The 19,478-nt window shown below is 43.0% G+C and overlaps 1 protein-coding gene across 1 annotated transcript in view; it reads left to right on the top strand.

Annotated features, from left to right (window-relative positions):
• Nucleotides 1–10,380: 10,380 nt before the first annotated feature.
• Nucleotides 10,381–19,478, top strand: part of vopp1b (VOPP1 WW domain binding protein b) — a gene marked incomplete at both ends in the record, with an annotated part of 102,838 nt that continues 93,740 nt past the window's right edge. Inside the window, one exon of the mRNA XM_080544384.1 lies at nt 10,381–10,431. Coding sequence (XP_080400510.1) covers nt 10,381–10,431 — 51 coding nt within the window. The remainder of the gene's footprint in view (nt 10,432–19,478) is intronic.

Raw genomic sequence — 19,478 nt, 5'->3', positions numbered from 1 at the left:
CGGTGCCCTCGCCTGACGTGAAATGCGCAATTGTTGATCACTTGGAGGCACTCGAAAGTCAATTTGAGAAGTACTTTTCTGAGACTGAGTCTTGGAGAAAGCACAAGACATGGATACGGTTATCATGCAAAGACAATGCATCCGACGGCTCAAACCTGACAGCCGCTGAGGAAGATCAGCTGATCGACCTAACCACAGACAGTACACACAAGAATGTGTACGAGTCACAGCCTCTCACCCAGTTCTCGATGAGCCTCTTGCCTTTTGCAACAACTTATCTTTGTGAAAGTGGATTCTCCTCCCTCACCTACCTGAAGAGCAAATACCGTTCCAGACTGCAGTCTGAGGATGACATGATGCTCTGCCTGACAACCTCCATCTCCGCCAGAATAGACAAGCTGTGTACCACCAACCAGGGCCAGTCATCTCACTGAGGTAGGCATACCTGGCTTCCTGAAGCTAAAAGTGTCATTGTTGAAAAATAATAATAATAATAGAAAATATAAGCCTCATCAACAACAACAACAACAACAACAACAATAATAATAACCAATCATAATTATGCATGAACGTTTTATCAATCATAAACACATATAGGCTAATAACCCAGTATATAAATAGGTTAATACGGTGAAAGAAAAGGTGAATGAAGTAAATATAAAAGTTATTATAGGCTTTAAAATGTGAGATATTTAAAAATATATATTACATGTGGGGGTCCCTGTTCTGTTTGTCTCTCGTCCAAGGGGTCCTTGGGTTGAAAAAGGTTGAAGACCCCTGCATTAAAGAACCATATATGTGTACTACTGAGCATTAACATGTGAACATGGAAGATATGATGACTAGTTGCCTAAGTATTGTAATGGTGCAAAAAGTCAAACGTCAAAAGTCAAAAGTCAATAGCCTTTATTGGAACTGTGAGGGCAAAACCATACAAACCATAACAAAGTAGTGATTCAATATTTCCTGAAAAAACACACACATACACACAATCTACATCAGCATCAGAGTTACCAATAAGCTTTGTTCAGCCGCAAAAGCAGCAGGTTCTCAAAGTTCTTTGAGCCAATGCATGCTCTTTTTGGCTTGAAGATCAGCCCTGCGACACTAAACAGTCTTTCACAGGCTGCTGAGGCAGGGAGTCCCGTATTAAGTTTGAGTGATAGCTGGCACACAGCTGGGAAGGTCTTCAGTACCTCTACTGCAGGGGTGCCCAATACGTCGATCGCGATCGACCGGTCGATCGCAAAGGTAGTATGGGTAGATCGCATGGCATTGAACAAAACGGGGGGGGGGAAAATTAATAATTAAAAAAAAAACGAAAAAGAAAAAAAAAGTTCGCCTATCATCCATCCTGGCTTTTGCCACTTGATTGACGTACAGATAAGCCAGTCTGAGATCTGATCTTTTCACCTACACCTAACACGCGGTTCACCACGCATGCGCAGTCAACAGCACCAACTACAAAATACAAAATACCGGCGAGACTAATTACCTAGTTAGCCTTCCAATTTCTACTATTTACTATATAATACTAATTAAAGGCTATACAAATGAGTGGGGAAGCTGGACCAAGTAAGAAACCAATAACGTATAACTTCCATCCAGAATGGGAGGAGGACTTTTTTACACGATGTGATATTGGAAATGCGTCTGTCTGATCAGCAAATCTACAATGGCTATTTCGAAGAAGGGACATGTGGCAAAAGAGCGAAAAACGTACGGCTGCAACGATAGCTTCTTATCGCGTCAGTCACGTTCTTGTTAAACACAAGAAGTCATTCAAAGACGGCGAAATTGTGAAAAAAGTTTCTGGAGGCTGCAGATTGCCTTTTCGATGACAGATCCACAGTGGCTGATGACACCTTGCAACCAGCTCCTACAGCCCTGACTATTAGAAACTAGCTGCCTCCTCCCAGTGCCAGGTCTCCCACTAAGGTAGAGAAATGTATTTATTTCCTCCTTTCAAACTAGGGAACTACCTGTTTTGTATCTGGTTTACTTTTCTGTTTGTTGGATCAGTAGTTGGCTATGGTACTGCAGACTGGCTGTCAGTGTGTGAGTGAGAGAAAGTGAGTGTGTGTGTGTGTGTGTGTGTGTGTGTGTGTGTGTGTGTGTGTGTGTGTGTGTGTGTGTGTGTGTGTGTGTGTGTGTGAGCGAGAATAGCAAAGAGGGAGGGTTTGTGATGGTCTTCTCCTGTGGCTGTGTGACAGAGAGAGGGAAAGTGTATTGTGAGTTTACTATGCAGGCTGGGAACTGTGTGTGTGTGTGTGTGTGTGTGTGTGTGTGTGTGTGTGTTTGTAGTACGTGCATGTACGTTTGCGATGTTGAAACTAGACTGGTAGATCTTGGCAGACTGGCTACTTGAAAAGTAGATCTTGGTTCCAAAAAGTGTGAGCACCCCTGCTCTACTGTGTCTCCTGGGCACCCCAGGTACGCATCCAACTGCTGGGACGTTTCAAGAGGGCCGGTCTTCTTCAAGGAGGAAAATAAGTCCTCTTCCTCAGACGATTGGGAGCCCTCACTGAAGTGTTTCTCGGCCTGACAGTCCAAGTGGCTTCTGATATAGTGAAGGCCTGTGGAATAAAAAACAAAAATCATGACAATTTAGACTATATGGCAGTATTGTAACTGTGTATTGGATAGTGTTGTGTGTGTGTGTGTCATTAAATGTAATTTCAAACTAATTTCACTGTCTTCATAGAAATTACACATATTAAGCGGAAGTGAGACACTTACCAAGTTTGAGGATATTTTCGTCACTTGTCCAACAGGTCTTAAATTTGGGAACTAAACTAAATTGGGCTGCGGCTATCAGTTCTGGATCTGCAAGCATCTCTCCGAAGCGTTTCTCAAGGCCTGAAAGAAGTGCAGCAATCAAAGGCTCACAGAACTTGGAGGCGACTTGAAGGTGCTGTAGCTTGGTCCTTAGCAGAGTTATGGTGGGGACCAACCATCCCATCTGCACACTGGTTTCTCCCTGAAGAACATCCAGTGCCTTTGCAACTGGGCTCATTGTCTTCGCATATTCTGCAAGAAATGCAAGTGACCTAATCTATTGTTAATCACTTCATTAACTGTAAGGCAGAAAAACAAGCACTTACTTGGGTGTATCTAGTTCACTGCAGACAGCTGCAAGGGCTCCCTCGCCTTGTTCTCGTGTTATTCTCACTATTCTTTCTACGGCTGAGAAGAGTGAATTCCACCTTGTAGCAACAGGCCTTACGAGTTGGAGTTTGCAGTGGTCTTCAATTACTTCAGATGCGGTGGTTGATCTTGAACTTTTATTCCACAGGCTAGAGCATTTGGCAAATGTGGACCTTGACACGCGCTTGTACAGTGGGTTGACCTCTGCTTTTGAAGCATCAACTGTGGACACTAAATTGAGGAGGTGGCAGGCGCAGCGATGGTGCTTGGGTAGCTGGTATTCTAAGTAGTCATCTTCTTCCAACAGGGCTCCGGCATCAACAAATTCAACACCCTCAAGGCTTTCCTCTTCTTCATCGTTATCATCATTTTGGCCACCATCATCCTCTTCTCCATCACCCTCTCCTACAGGTTCAGCATTGTTGTTCTCGTCAGTCTGCCCATAAACTCTGAAGGCTTTCAGGAAGTTTGATCCGTTGTCAGTTGTAGTACGAACGATCTTCTCTCTGACATTGAATTCTGTGTGAATATCATTTAGGGCACCAGCCAGGGCAGAACAGGTATGTGACCCTTTAAGTTGCTTGCATGCCAGGGCAGCACAGGATCTCTTCATGGTCTGGGGGTTAAACCAGTGCGCAGTGACACCAATGAAACCGCGACGGTGTGCCGTCCAGCAGTCTGATGTTGTTGCTATGAACTCAATTTCACTAAGGGCAGCTTTCAGTTTTCTTTTCATTTCAACAGAGGCCTTTGTGACTTTGTTAACAACAGTATTACGCGTCATGACATTTGTATTTGGCTGAAGATGTTGCACAAGCTCAATGAAGCCCTGTTGCTGAACAATGTGTGGTGGGTGCAAGCCTTGGACAATGAATTTGAGGACTACTTCATCCACACTTGCCTGGGACACTCTTCGAGCCTCCCACAGCTTGGTTTGTTTGGAGGGTGGGGTCAAAGAACCTTCAGTGGATGACTTCCTTTTGAGGGCTGTTGAAGAAAGTTGCGTGTACCTCTCTAGACGAGTGGGGTGTTTCTTCTGTGGAGAAAATGAATGCACAGGCACAGATTGAGATTCATATTATTTCTCTCAAACCACAAGCTGAGACTATCTAGGACTTCCGCTGTATTAAATGTCACGCTGGAAGTTCATGAATGGAGGTCAGACTACAAGTTAGGGAGCAATTTCACTGGTCTATGCAATTATGTTGAGCAGACCAGAATATTGCCACTTAAAGCTGTTTTAGGACCACAAGCAGCTGCTGGCATGACTGAAAAGTAACATTATTGTTAATGGCACACACCGCGCACATTTCTTCTCCCGTGGGAACATAATAAACTCTTTACAGCAACAAACACAGTAAAACTCCGACCTCAACTCATGAAGGATTACAAATGAAACATTGAATCATAGCCTACTGCTAGCAAGCAAACCATGGCATGTTCTTAGACATAGCAAACATTGCAAATTTACCATTAGTACGTTACTAGGTTACTACAAAATGTCGACTGATAATAACAAACTTTCAGCTTACCTCAATATGCTTTTTCAAATTAGACGGTGAGTTTTTGAAGGCCATTAGCTCGTGGTACTTGGGTGCGCAGAGCTTGCAGCGCATTCGAAAGGAGTTGTTTTTGCATCCAACCATTTCAAAAAATTCTTCCAGGTACGGCCAGGGATGGAGAAGGGTTGGCTGATCTTCCTGGCTATCAACCTGGTTGATGCTGGTGCTTGGTTGGGACATTTCACTGTTATTTTGAGTCTCTGGCACGGTCACGGACATCTTTGGCTACATACATCTGCTTTCCTTGCTGGAGTGTGATTTGTGTCATGTGCAGCAGATGGAATGCATCTCGTACAAACCAATAGGGTGTCGGAATGGTATAATGTTTATACTTCTCATCCAACCACAATCAAATTCACTCTATCCGGATGGCGCGACTTATCTGGATAGTTTTTTTTTGTGTGTGTTTTTTTTAACGATGAAAAGCTGTAATGAAAACAAGCTGAAATGAAATAGGAGTGACGAGGCTATTTTTAAAATGTAAGGAGTAGAAAGTACAGATAATTGCGTGAAAATGTAAGGAGTAGAAGTAAAAAGTCGGCTGAAAAATAATTACTCCAGTAAAGTATAGATACCCAAAATTTCTACTTAAGTAAGGTAACGAAGTATTTGTACTTCGTTACTTGACACCTCTGCTAGTGACCACAGTATTTTGTTTGCAAGGTTGTATCATATTCCCTCAACCTAACTCATAACACGACTTAAGTTGGGAATATTACAAAAAAATGTTTATGATCAATAAAATCACTACAGAAATGATCATGTCACTACCACAACTTTACCATCTGTTTCGGTAGTGACAGTTTGAGCTAATTCCTAGCATAACTCAAAAATGCTAACAAGCACATGGCTAGCAAACAGATGTTTGAACAGTTGTACACACATAAAAACATAATATAAACCTAACCCTAACCCTAACCCTAAATTAAACCCCCAAAAGTTTACTTCATTGTAGAGAATGTGTTCAGTAGTGACAATTCTTAATGTTACATACTGATTTTCAGACTTTGGAACACATTTACTTCAAAATGATGAGAGGTAACTACTTACCATGCAACCATGGGGGATTCATGGTAAAACATGCAAGGGTGTGGCTAAAAACAGGCTCAACCTATGTGGTAAAACTATGTGTGTTTCGGTAGTGACATGAAAGCGTGGGACAACATTTTGGGGATAATGTTTTTTAATTAAAAAAATAAACCCCAAATAAATCTAAATCTTTTTCATTCTGTTTAAAATAAATCAAAAGGCTATATTAAAAAACATAATTGAAAATAAGGACAAAATTGTTTTAAGTGTTATTTTCATGAATTGAAATTTTGGGCTTAGAGGTTGGAACAGCCATTTCCCAATAGAAAGTACTCTATAAATGATGATTTTGTATATATTTAGCTTATTACTATCTATTTACTGTCTTAGGTAATAGATCATAACATAATCTTAGTAAATATCTACGGTCTGAATTCAGAATTGTTTTGTTGAATGTTTTTTTTATTGTTTTATTGTTGATCAAATTCAGTACAATGGCCCATATACTGTATACATCTTTGTGTAATGTTTTGAAGGGAGAGATGATGGAGGAGAATAAAGAAATGTTCTTTATATTAAAAGTGTGATTAATTGAATTCATAATTTAATCTTAAAGGGTAAACAATGACTAAGTATGAATACATAAAGGTAAGAAGATCTTAAAGGGTCATAAAAAGGGGACTACAAAAGGCATGTATTGAGTGATGTGTGTCGTTCTTGTGTATAGATCTAGCCTCTTAATTTTGCCCTCAAAGTGCACCAAATTGATGCATTTTACTTTCAAATGTAAAAAGAATTGCAAGGGGGCATGCCCCCGGACCCCCCTAGGGGGTCTGTGGTCACCCTTTTATTGTGTGTCCCCCACTTCCCAAACCAAAGTTTCGCCCTTGGGTAGACTAGAACTTATGTGTATGGCAGGGGGTCCCTGCGGACCTGGTTGAAAACCTCTGCTGTAAACCAAGCCCCTCCCATCACACCAGATGAATTGTGGCTTCTATGTCTTCATCTTAATCACTAGGCTACATCAAGGCAATAGAGGCTGTGGTTCAAGTCATCTACATTGCAGTCGGGCTGTGTAGGTCAGCAGACTAATATATATTATATTGATGAGATTTCAGATTTTACAGACATATTCAGGATTTTTAAAATCTTTTTGAAGGCAGGTTGGGTTCCATTTCTCACAGCCAATAATCTTCAGTTATTAATAGAGTGTGTTGCCAAACAGACTCACGATAAACACTCCCCTCTTTTTTCTTTGTTTGGATGAAAACACAGCTTCCATGACAACGGACACTAGTGAATACACCAGGGAGGGAAAAAACAGTGGCATTGCTTTCACCTGTGTTTCCCCCTTCTCTTTTTTGAAAACACTTTAAAAAACGTCAATTCACCTTCAGGTTGCCACATCTTTCCTTTACATATCTCAGTTACCCTCTTAACAGTTTTTCTAATGTATTTATGGCACCTTTGAGGTTCTACCCAGGCATTTATTAAAATATCTTTATCAAATAATTTCATAAGTTCATTAGAGCCATGTCATCAAAAAAGGAACCTTGTCGATAAAAAGGTGCTATTTGGAACCTTTGGAACCTTTTTAATAATAATAATAATAATACATTTATTTTATATGGTGCCTTTCATGGCACTCAAGGTCGCCGTACAACAACAAATCTAAAAACAGCCACAAAATTCAAAACACAAAATACATAGGAATATACAGTATAAAACATAGCCAGCAGCAGAGCAGCACGGGAAAAGTAAATCAACACGGGTATGCCTGCGTAAACAGGTGGGTTTTGAGGTGGGTTTTGAATGAGATGATAGAATCAATGTTCCTGATGTCGGGGGGGAGGGAGTTCCAGAGGCGAGGGGCGGAGCGTCTGAAGGCTCTAAACCCCATGGTGGACAGATGGGCTGGGGGGACGGTCAGGTTGATGGAGGAGGCAGACCTGAGGGACCGGGTGGGAATGTTGATGTGGAGGAGGTCGGACAGGTATGGAGGGGCGAGGTTATGGATGGCCTTGAAAGTATGGAGAAGGATTTTGTAGTCGATGCGGTGTTTGATGGGGAGCCAGTGGAGTTGGTGTAGAATGGGGGTGATGTGACTGATGACAGGGGTTCTGGTGACAATACGGGCAGCAGCATTCTGGACCAGTTGGATCTTGTGGAGCAGTTTGTGGGGGAGACCAAAGAGAAGGGAGTTACAGTAATCTAGGCGGGAAGTGACGAGGGAGTGGACCAGGATTGCGGCGCTGTTGGGAGTGAGTGAAGGGCGGAGGCGGTTGATATTACGAAGATGGAAGTAAGCAGACCGGATGGTGTTGTTGACGTGGGAGTGGAATGAAAGGGTGCTGTCGAGGACGACACCCAGACTCTTAACCTGGGGGGAGGGGGAAACCAAGGAGTTGTCTATGTTGAGGGTGAAACTGGGGTGCTTCGTGAGTGTGGATTTGGAGCCAATGAGAATTACCTCTGTTTTATTACTGTTTAGTTTGAGGAGATTTGAAGTGAACCAGGATTTAAGTTCATGTAGACAGGCACAGAGGGAGGAGGGAGGGAGGGTGGACGTGGGTTTGGAGGAAACGTGGAGCTGGGTGTCGTCCGCATAACAGTGGAAATGGATGTTGTATTTACGGAAAATCAGACCAAGTGGGAGGAGGTAGATGATGAAGAGGATAGGGCCAAGGACAGAGCCCTGGGGGACACCAGAGGAGAGGGGGGCCGGATGGGATGTGAATGATTTTAACTGTCCATCTTTTTGCCCATCTCATTCCACTCTAGGCACTTGTTTGAAGTTGGGATGTCATCTGGACATGAGTAGGGATGTAATACCGCTACAATACAATCAAGCAAGATCACAGGTATATCGATTAATGGGAACAGAAATTCACAATTACTCACAATTCCCTAGCAAACTTGCTCCCTCCGGTTGCAAGGGATTTATGGGTAATTGAATGTCTGTTATTTGTGTTCCATTATCTCACTCAATGTACCAGTGATGTTGATCCTTGTTTGATTCTAACTGTATTACATCTGTGCTCATAATTCATGCATGTGTTTTGTTGGGGTGTATTGGTTGGTCCGGCACCCGTTGATGTGAAGTCTATCGGTGTGGCCCTCCACTTCTTACAACTGAAATTACTGTGCAAGGCCATTCACCTTTAAATGATCTTGAAGTTTCTAACTTTAAAAAATGTTGTGGTCAGCAAAAAAAAAAAAAAGCCTGCACAGCTATGCTTCTACTAAAAATAAAATATAGAATAAGACCATTCAAGGTCCCTTAGACTATCAAATAGAACCATAAAAACAAAGATGCTATATCATGATTGATGTTGTTCTATTTTCCAGTCTCACTTTACATCATCTACTGTATATGTATAACCTTGTAATATCATTCCTGCCAATGAAAGTGCAATGTTACAACATGCTTTTATTTCCTAAATAGTGGGTTAGCACTAGTGGGATGAAAAACATTTAGTTGATAGGCTTACAGGCCACATAACAAGCTGCTTACCTATTCATAATTTGTCATATATATATATATATATATATATATATATATATATATATATATATATATACGTACAAAAACATTACACTATAGCACTCAACACACACTGGATTATTGGCTGACAGTACAGAGAAGGAGTGTGGTGCACAATATGATGGAGTGTTGTTGGGTAGAGGATGGAGGGGAGGGGAGGATCCTCTCCCAAACCAGAAATGGTTTTATGAAGAGCTTAGGTTCTGCTGGCATAGGCCAAGCCCCAGTCACACAATGTCCATATGTATATAGTGTATAGACTTTTGAATAAAGTGTTTAGTAAGTACAGAGTGTGTAATCTCACTTTCGATTTGTATTTAATGCATCAGCTTTTCTTCTCTTGAGAGCAATGTTACTCTAGGCTATGTCTTAATGTAGTTATTTAAGTGAATTCAAAAGCTATAGCTATAAACTTCTAGGTACACTTCTAAGCTATACACTTCTAGGTATCCCCACTCCATTCGGCTGAGAGAGAGAGAGAGAGAGAGAGAGAGAGAGAGAGAGAGAGAGAGAGAGAGAGAGAGAGAGAGAGAGAGAGAGAGAGAGAGAGAGAGAGAGAGAGAGAGAGAGAGAGAGAGAGAGATAGTTTATTGCACGCAGTACCTTACTGTGACATAATATATTATGTGTTTGGCAAGTGTTCCATTCCCTGTAATGACTGAGGAGAGGCAACACAAATTTGCCATTTTCAAAACCTTCACCTTTTTGCCGGTGTAGATCTTCGGGGAAGCTTGTCACTGAAAAGGGGCGTGGATTAGTCTAACAATGTTACACTCCTACTGCTAATATTTCCATTTAGGAACATAAGAAAATATACACTTCATTTTAATTCGTTGAGCTTTTCTACTGTGGAAAAATGCCAGTTACTTCAAACGGACTGTATCACTGAAACATTGATCCTGTCGATGCTGTCGGCGGCTCCTCTCCCGCAGTGACAGCAGGGTAGTGAAGGCTCGGCTTCCGCTTTTGTGTCTGCCGACAACGGTGCAGAAGATTGCCGCTTGTGCCGAACATTATATCGGTATGAAAGCAACATTGCGATAAGGACTTTTCTCCAATTCCTTTCCAGAAGTGGAGGTTGTAATTCGTGAAGGAGAGATGAACAATTCACTCCCTGGAGTAGTCCTGACGTTTTGGATGGTTTTAGAGGTGAGCAGCATTTCTCGGTTAGTCTGTCTAACGGGCGTTATAACGGTCCACCTACGGGTAAAATGTTAAAATGTGTAAATACGGCTAATATATTTACAGTAGGCCTATGTATATTGTGTTGTTATAGTTCAGGATGAAAGTGCCGTGGACGTGTTTGGCTGCATATTTTCAAACACGGATGCCGATCTCTTTCAGATGACATAGAAGCAATTATCCTTTGTCTTTCTGTGCATTCTGCCGTAACAATTTGATATACTGTAGGCTACTTCATGCCAGCCACAGGAGCCTCATAAAAGTTTGAAAATATGGCATGTTATTTCTTCAGTGACCATTGCAACCATGTTATTATCGTGTGGAATAACTTCATGGCCCAACTGGGTTTATGTTATGCCCATGCTGTTACAGTTCACAGTCAGTGAGCTTTGTCCAGTCAGGATTTATGTTGTATTCATAGGAACCTATATTATGGTCAACCATGAGGACGAATAAGAGACTGTAAAGTCAGTTGTATCAGTATTTCTGTTGGCTTACACTACCAAGATAGTGACATGTCTCCAACTTGTTTGCAATGCAATCAAATATTGTTTAAGTTTAAGTGTTTTTTTTCTCTCTGTCTCGGTCTCTCTCTCTCACACACACACACACACACACACACACGCACGCACGCACGCACACACACACACACACGCACACACACACACACACACACACACACACGCACGCACGCACGCACACACGCACACAATAACACGTTTTCCGACTATAGCCACGGATAGCCTAAAACCCCTTTCACACTTACGAGCCTTTCCAGATTCTATGGAATTTACATTGTACGGTGTATGTGTGAACGCGACTGACCAGAGAAATTCGATCAGGCATTTTCCCTGGTCGGAACCTTGTATGATTCCATGGAATTTACAGGGAAGCCTTAAGCCTGGTACACACATAAACATAATCTGGGCCCTATTCCACGAAGGGCGATTAGAGACAATCGAGACTAATTTTGATATTTCGCAATAATTTCAGCTCGAGTTCCATTCCATGAATGTCGGTCAAATAATTTGCTGCTTGGTTTCAGAACAAACCTGGTAGCGACCAGGTTTACGGTCTGGTTTAAGTAAGATGTGTGTCAAAAATGTCTCACAGGCAGTGATGTAGTCTAGTACTGTGATTTTCCCCTCCCAGCCTCATACTCACCCATCCCAGAGCGACGTGTAGCGACACCCCATAAGCACCACCACACTCACTAATGTATACAGTATGCATCTACTCCAGTGTTTCCCCTGGATTTGCTGCCTTGCGGGGGTGGCATGGACTGTGGCATGGACCCCCCCCCCCCCCCCCCCCTTGGTGAAGATAACTCATTAAAGAGGGTTGAGTTACTCCCTGCCTTGTAGGCTACACTATTTATTGATAGAAAAATAAAAGCTGTGCATTGCATGAACAATTTCAACAGACAAAACTTATGAAATGAAGTGACTGACATTATTATAGTAAATCACACACTGTTCAGAGCTATATCAGGGTGCAGTCTCTCATGCAGCATTTTAAGTGGGGGTTACGCATTGTTTATTTCACTCCTGAAACCTGGCATCTTTTAGCTTTCACCAGTGCATCAATATCAGGCGTCACATCCTGAGTGGCAGCCAATTTCAGGATGTTATTCAAGTTTTTGTGCCCTGAGCGCAGCTTTATCTTATTAATGCTCATAACAGAGAAAACTTGTTATATGTGGTTCCAAACATGTTATGTTATGTTATGTTATGTTAATTTTATTTATAATGCGCCCCCCATCAAACTTTTACATCGGCCCGGGGCGCAGCCCGGGTAAAGGAACAGATAAAGACAAGGACAAGGACAAGGAACACAGAAAGCAAACAGACACAGACGACTTAAACGAACATCTCAAGGGATACAATTCACAACAAATAGGGAGTAGACTTAGGGAACATCATTGACGAAGAGGTGGGATTTTAACTTGGCTCTAAAGGAGTCCAGAGTGGGGGCAGACTTGATGGCGGAAGGGAGCGCGTTCCACAGGGTCGGTGCTATCACCGCAAAGGCACGGTCACCCTTCCTCTTGAGGTTGGTGCGGGGGACCCTCAGGCTGAGTTGGGCATCGGACCTGAGCCTGGGCCTTGAGGTGGAAGACAGGTCCAGGAGGTCCTTGATGTAGGGTGGGGTGAGACTGTTGAGAGCTTTGTAGACAAAGGTGCAGATCTTGAACTTCACTCTCTTCTTTACTGGGAGCCAGTGAAGGGAGATGAGGACAGGGGAGATGTGGTCCCTCATTTTAGTGCCTGACACCAGCCTGGCAGCGGCATTTTGGACTAGCTGCAGGCGGTAGATGGTCTTATCAGGAAGTCCAGCATAGAGTGAGTTGCAGTAGTCGAGCCTAGATGAAATTAGCATGAGGACGACCCTCCTCAGGTCACTGGGGGTGAGGAAGGACTTGATCTTGGCTATGATGCGTAGTTGGTAGAAACATGACTTCACGACGGAGCTCACTTGTCGGTTAAGGTTGAGCTCGGAGTCAAAGATGACACCGAGGTTCTTGACATGTGGTCTGACAAGGGTGGACAGGCTTCCCATGTTGGTGCTGAGCTGAGTGATGGCGGTGGTGTTGCCGATGAGGAGGATTTCCCCCTTGCTCTCATTCAGCTGTAGGAAGTTCTGGGCCATCCACTCCTTCACATCGTGGAGGCAGTCCACCAGGCGCATCAGATCAGCGGGGTCGAGGATGGAGCCCTGAGGGACCCCACAGGTGAGGTTGGCTTGTCTGGAGGAGCTGTCTGCTATGTAGACGGCGTGGGTTCTATTCCTGAGGTGAGACTTGAACCAGGACAAGGCGGTGTCGGTGATGCCAACCTCCTGCTGGAGGCGATTAAAGAGGATGGCATGGTCTATAGTGTCAAAAGCTGCGCTGAGGTCCAGGAGGACCAGGGCAGCACATTTCCTGGAGTCTGCGATGAGGAGGAGGTCGTTCCAAAGTAAATCCAAACCTTTAAAAGTGCCGACTCAGTGCTGTGGCCCGGTCTGAAGCCAGACTGAAACTTCTCCAGGATGTTGTTCTGTTGGAGGTAGGGCCACAGCTGGCTGAGGACAGCCTTTTCCAGGAGCTTGGCCACGACTGGGAGCTTGGAGATGGGTCTGTAGTTACTGAGGTTGGAAGGGTCCAGGTTGGGTTTCTTAAGGAACATGCACAACACTTTTGCAGCGAGGGCTGGTAAATTGGGGTAAGGTGGCGTAACATACCGATAAAATGTGTTAGCTGTGGCTAACTTGCCCTTCAAATCTGAGTCACACTGCAAGTCTATTATCTCAAGTTGGATGTTCACGGGCAGATCAGAGGCATTCGCGATGAATGGCGAGGAAAAAACTTTGAAGTCTTTCTCCAGTTCACCAAAAATGAAAGCGTTGCTCAAATTCCTGCAATAGTCCCACTATTTTATCTTTGAATGGCTTCATGTCTGCGACATGTTGTTGGGTCGCGCACACATCTTTCAGACAAGGAAAGTGAGCTGCATCACCACCTGCGAGTTGTGTCTCCCACAATGACAGCTTCAACTTGAACTGCGTGACAACTTTGTTGCGCCCTTGCAGCATTTTGTTCAAATTATTCAAGTGCTCTGTAACATCCACCATAAATGCAAGGTCCTGCATCCATTCTGTGGACCGAAATTCTAACACTGGTTTGCCCTTTTTTTCCATGAACTGTTCAATTTCCCCTCGTAATTCAAAGAAACGCTTCAGCAGAGTACCTCGGCCCATGGTTGAGGTCATTCTCGCTGAGAAGGCTGTCAAACTGATGATGATTTAGTGGCGACATATGTTATATTCTTTAATCACTGCAATATCCTGTGAACACACCAAACACACAGCTTCCGTGAATAAATAGGAAGATGTCCATCTTTCTTGAAACACTCTGCACTCTGCGTCCACTTTTCTCTTTTATGACAGGGACATTTTGGGGCAATGACTCTGGGTGCCAAAGCACGTAATGTTGACAAGCTAGCTTCGACTACCTGTGCCTACTTCCTCAGCTCCGGTATAAACCGCTTGCTTGCTTAACAGAAGTGTGACATCTAGTGGACACATTTAGAACAGCAGTTTCTTTCTTTGAAAAATTGCATCTCCCCGGCATCTCATTTTTATGCTTTGCAAAATCATCTCATGGGCCGGATTAAACTCGTTCTCGGGCCCGATCCGGCCCGTGGGATGACAGCCCTGAGTTAGACTCATTTGAATGTTGTTAGACCTCAGGCACATATTGGGATAAACTGGCTGTAATGAAACCGGAAAAAACAAACACTGCTAACAGCTAGCTAACAAAGTACATCGCTACGAAGGTCTAAACCAGGGGCGGATTTAGGATCGTAGGAGATCCGGGGCTTAGCCCAGAGGGAGAATATAATGTGCGCGCAGAGCGCGCCGGAAAATGTTGCCTTCAACCTTCAACTTACCACCACCTTAAAGCGGACAAAAGGCACTGGAGAACACATATACATTCACACCCTTTAATGAAGCAAACTAATTGTGGTGGTTCTGGGCACAGAGGGAGGTCAGCACACGTAGCTCCCCCTGCCAGTCACCATCATTTATATTTGTATAGAATTACATAATTGATGGGCTGAGGCTAGTTATGTTACAGTATGTATATCAGGGCAGACTCTGTGCTCACCACTTATATTGTATTTAGAGTCTTGTCCTGTGTTATATGACGATATATTACATGTATTGTTGGCCTGTGTATAGTACTGTGAAATCAAATCCCCCCTGGGACATTAAACAAACTTAGTTAGTTAGCGTTACATCTTAGGATAGATTTGAGTCATGTTCTGTATACATACATACTACCATAAGGGCATACTTAATGTGGTTACTCCATGTTTACTAGCTGTAACATTAACGTTACATCATTCTTTTTCACTTGTTACTCAGTCAACCAGAGTGCAGATATCAAAGACTATCAGCCTGTTATTCACTTTATTTGTATAAAGTGAATAACCACTTCATTCTATCTGTTTTTCAAATAAAGTCCATTCCATTCAATTCCATTCCATTCCATTCCATAAGTATTATCCTTTGTCTGATTTCTTACCATGTACCGTAACAGTACCTTGCTATGTTTCATTTTCATTATAACATAACGTTATGTTATGATAGCCAGCTAGCATTAGCAAACCGGAAAAGTAGTGTCAGTGAGTCAGTCACCTTTCTAATAAGATTCACAAACCTGAAACATCATCTATGTCATCACTGCTGGTGATGTCATTGTTGTCAGCTGCTGATACGGCTGCTGCAACAGTTCTTGGCGCTTGTTTTGTTGAAAACAACTTTCGGATATCCATCCTTACACTTTTGCAAGTCAGGCACTGATTGAGATCACTTCTTCTTCAGGGCAGGGTAGGCTACGCAGTATGCAGGCTAATGTCGCGCAGCTGCTGCCTCTCTGTTGGACTCCGGTACTGCACGTTACTCACGAGAGTTTTTATTTATTTATTTATTTATTTTTTAAGTAAAACATTCGGGGCTTTTCAGAAAACATCCGGGGCTTGAGCCCCAGTAGCCACCCCCTAGCGCCGCCCCTGGTCTAAACTGTATTTTAATAACATCACAACATGCTGATAGAACATCAACATGCTGAAAACACATAACTACACATAATTAGATGATCACACAGTCCTTGCTTTTGAACACGTCCTAAAATGAAAGTATGTTTACAAGCCATGTATCACTTACCCAGTAGCCTCTGGAAAACAATAACAATCAATCCATTCCACAAAGTATACATATTTAGTGATCCGTAAACTGTTTATTACATTGAGTGGGCACGTCAAACTTAAATTTGCGTGTTATGAAAAAACCCGAAAATATGACATTTTGGCAAGAAAAGGTTTGATATGATTTATAGCCGTTTCACGGGTGCGAGTGGCTTACGGTTTCTCCAGCTGCCGTCACAAATGAAAAAGTGCATCTTGGCTTGACGACTAGTATAGGAGAGGAAGAAATGAAAGTAAAAATGTACCGAAGCAATGACAGCTGTACCAGCTGTAGCCCATATACGTATTATGTGCATTTTCTGCAAATATATACGACAGGCGTGAAGCATTTCTGCGACACGTGTTTCTGTTCACTGTTCCCTCATCGCTGTATTCAATGCCAAAAGCAGAATGAATGACCCCACAACATAGATTTGTAGCAATTCTTGTAGCAGTTCTCAACTCCGCTCGCCATGAACAGACATTTGAGCAAGAAGCAACTGCGTTCCAGACCAACTCGACCTCTGACTTTGAATGAAATGCAGCATAAACCGGAAACCGCCACGGTTCACTAGTGTATTGAACTGTGGAAGGCAAACCGTACGGTTCAAAATAAAACTGAGAACCGTTGCACCCCTATTGAGCAATGAAATGCTGCAGCAGGAGTTAATGCTAGTTTCTGAATGGGTCATTGAGAACAAGTTGAAGTTGAATGTTGCTAAAACTAAATGGTACTGGGCTCCAAACATGCTCTTAGGTCAGATCATGTGTTGCGCCTCGCCTTGCAAGGTGCTAATATTGAGCAGGTTGAAGAAGCCAAGTTGTTGGATGTCACTATTGATAGAACATTATCATGGTCAACTCAAAATCTCTAGTCTTATCGCATCTCAACGATTGCCCGACTATCTGGTCTCGTCCATCAAAACATCAACTAACTAAACTACAGATCACTCAAAACAGAGCTGCACGCCTCGCACTTCGATCAATCAGAAGTAATGTGAATGTAATGCATACAAGGCTGTCATGGATGATGGTAGATGAAAGACTGGCATGTAGCATTATTATGTACTTAAAGAACATCTGTATCTTACATAAACCCCATAGCCTGTTTTCACAGTTACTACCCACCAATGATAGACATACCTATGATACCAGACAGGCCTCAAGCTGACGTTTCACCCTACCAAGGCCTAGAACAAATGCACTACGGAAAACATGTTTATATAGAGCTGTGGTATACTGGAATAGACTCCCCCAATATCTGATCAAATCAGATGTCTACATATCAGACCAAGGACAGGAAGCTAAGTGAGTGACATGTATCAGACCAAGGACAAGAAGCTGAGTGACATGTAGTGAAGTAAACACGCTTGTTGTACCAAGGGGGCTCCGTTGGGATTGGCATGGCAACCACCATTTCATTGTTAATTTAGGTGCCCTTCTCCTCCCCCACGTATTATTTAGGCATAACATTACGTTTTTGTTTAGAAATATGAAGAAAATCGCTGACCACCTTGTTAGCACGTAAAAAACAAAGCAAATGAATCAACTAATAGGAAAAGATTAACCGACTAATTATTTAAATTGACTGACAACTCTAATCTCAAAGGATTGGATTGGTTTAAGCAATATGGCAAAAAGTCTCCATAGCCAGTCTGAAGTTAAGTGGAGATATTACCATATTGAGTGGCCTATCCAGACCATTGAGATCTACAGGAATGGCATTATAGAGTAGAGGGTCCCATCAGGAATGTGACAGGAATGAATGAATGAATGGTCTTTATTGTCATTGATATAGTACAGGTACCATACAACGAAATTTGGGAGGAGGGGCTCCCCTGGTGCTAGGAAAAAAACTAAAAACAAGAAGGGAAAAGAGCTGGTTTACATAAATAAAGGCTATGTACACTATCCACTATACTATACTATACAAATAAAACACTGTGCTGTACTCTATGCTGTGCTATACCTATTCTAACATTTCCTATCTCTGAACCTTATGTACCCGAGGGTTGTCATATTGCACATAGTGTTATTGCACATTCATTTAAAGTGTCGCAGTTTGCAGGTTTGAAATGTTCACAGTTGTGTTTCAGAATTGCACTTGATTACAATCTAGTAGCTGCCATCAAATTGTCTAGATTGTCCAGGGCCTAGAACCTAGGCCTTTGCTGTGTTCAGGGCCTGAATGGCCCTGGGGTAGAAGCTGAGCTTCAGTCTATTCGTCCTTGCGAACATGGTCCTGAACCGCCTGTCCGAGGGCAGCCGAACAAAGTGTTCGTTCCCAGGGTGGGATGGGTCTCTGGAGATCTTGGAGGCCTTCCTGAGGCAGCGTGTGTTGTACAGCTCTTCCAGAGAGGGGAGGGGGGCGCCGGTGATCTTCTGGGCCGATCTCACGACTCTCTGTAGCGCATTCCTCTCTGCGGCTGTGCAGCTGGACTGGAGAACCACACGCAGATGCAGTAGGTGAGGATGCTCTCCACTGTGCAGCGGTAGAAGGTCACAAGCAGCTCCTGTCTGATGTGGTTTTTCCTGAGGACTCTCAGGAAGTAGAGCCGCTGTTGTGCCTTCTTGATGATGGCTGTGTGATGTCCGGACTGGACTTGTAAGTAATAATAGTCGATAGAGAACGTGGTCCATCAAACGCAGCTTTATTCTTTTCAGCATGAGTATAGCAGCAAACTACTCAACATAACTTCTCAGCATGAATGAGTATGGCAGCCAACTACCCAGCATACACTTCAACTTCCTCCCTAGTCTAACACGTGATTCCGTCTTAAAGGGCAGGACACAACATTTCCCCCTTTCTGGAAAAGAGTTACTTGTACTAACAACAAGGCAAGCAAAAAAATGAAATGGTAGATTCAGCATGTATAAACAAAACAATATCACATTACCCAATCAATATCACATAAGGAAACTTAAATATTATTAATCTAGGTAATGACAGTCTAATACAATAACAATAGACCAAAGTAGTGCAAACAGTATAAGTGCAACAATCCCCATACAACAGGAATACAATTCAACAACTGTCAGTGACCCATTATTAGGCTATTCAAGAGACATAGTCCTTTAGCCATCCAGACCTCTGGATATTACGTCTAGGCCTGGGTGAATGATCAACCACAGGCTCTACAGTGTCTCCGTCTGTAGTTGCGGCAGTGTCTGGGAAAGCAGTGAGATGAGAGGCATTCCAAGTCTTTCCATCACTCAGAATGTATGTGCTGTCCCCCACCTTCTTGCTTATGGTGAGAGGATCACTGTACCTTCTGTGACCTTTCA

The sequence above is a fragment of the Nansenia antarctica genome (genome assembly GCF_963989245.1).
Source record: "Nansenia antarctica genome assembly, chromosome: 13".
Classification (NCBI taxonomy): domain Eukaryota; kingdom Metazoa; phylum Chordata; class Actinopteri; order Argentiniformes; family Microstomatidae; genus Nansenia; species Nansenia antarctica.
The sequence above is the reverse complement of the archived record's forward strand: the minus strand, read 5'-3'. Positions and strand labels throughout refer to the sequence as shown.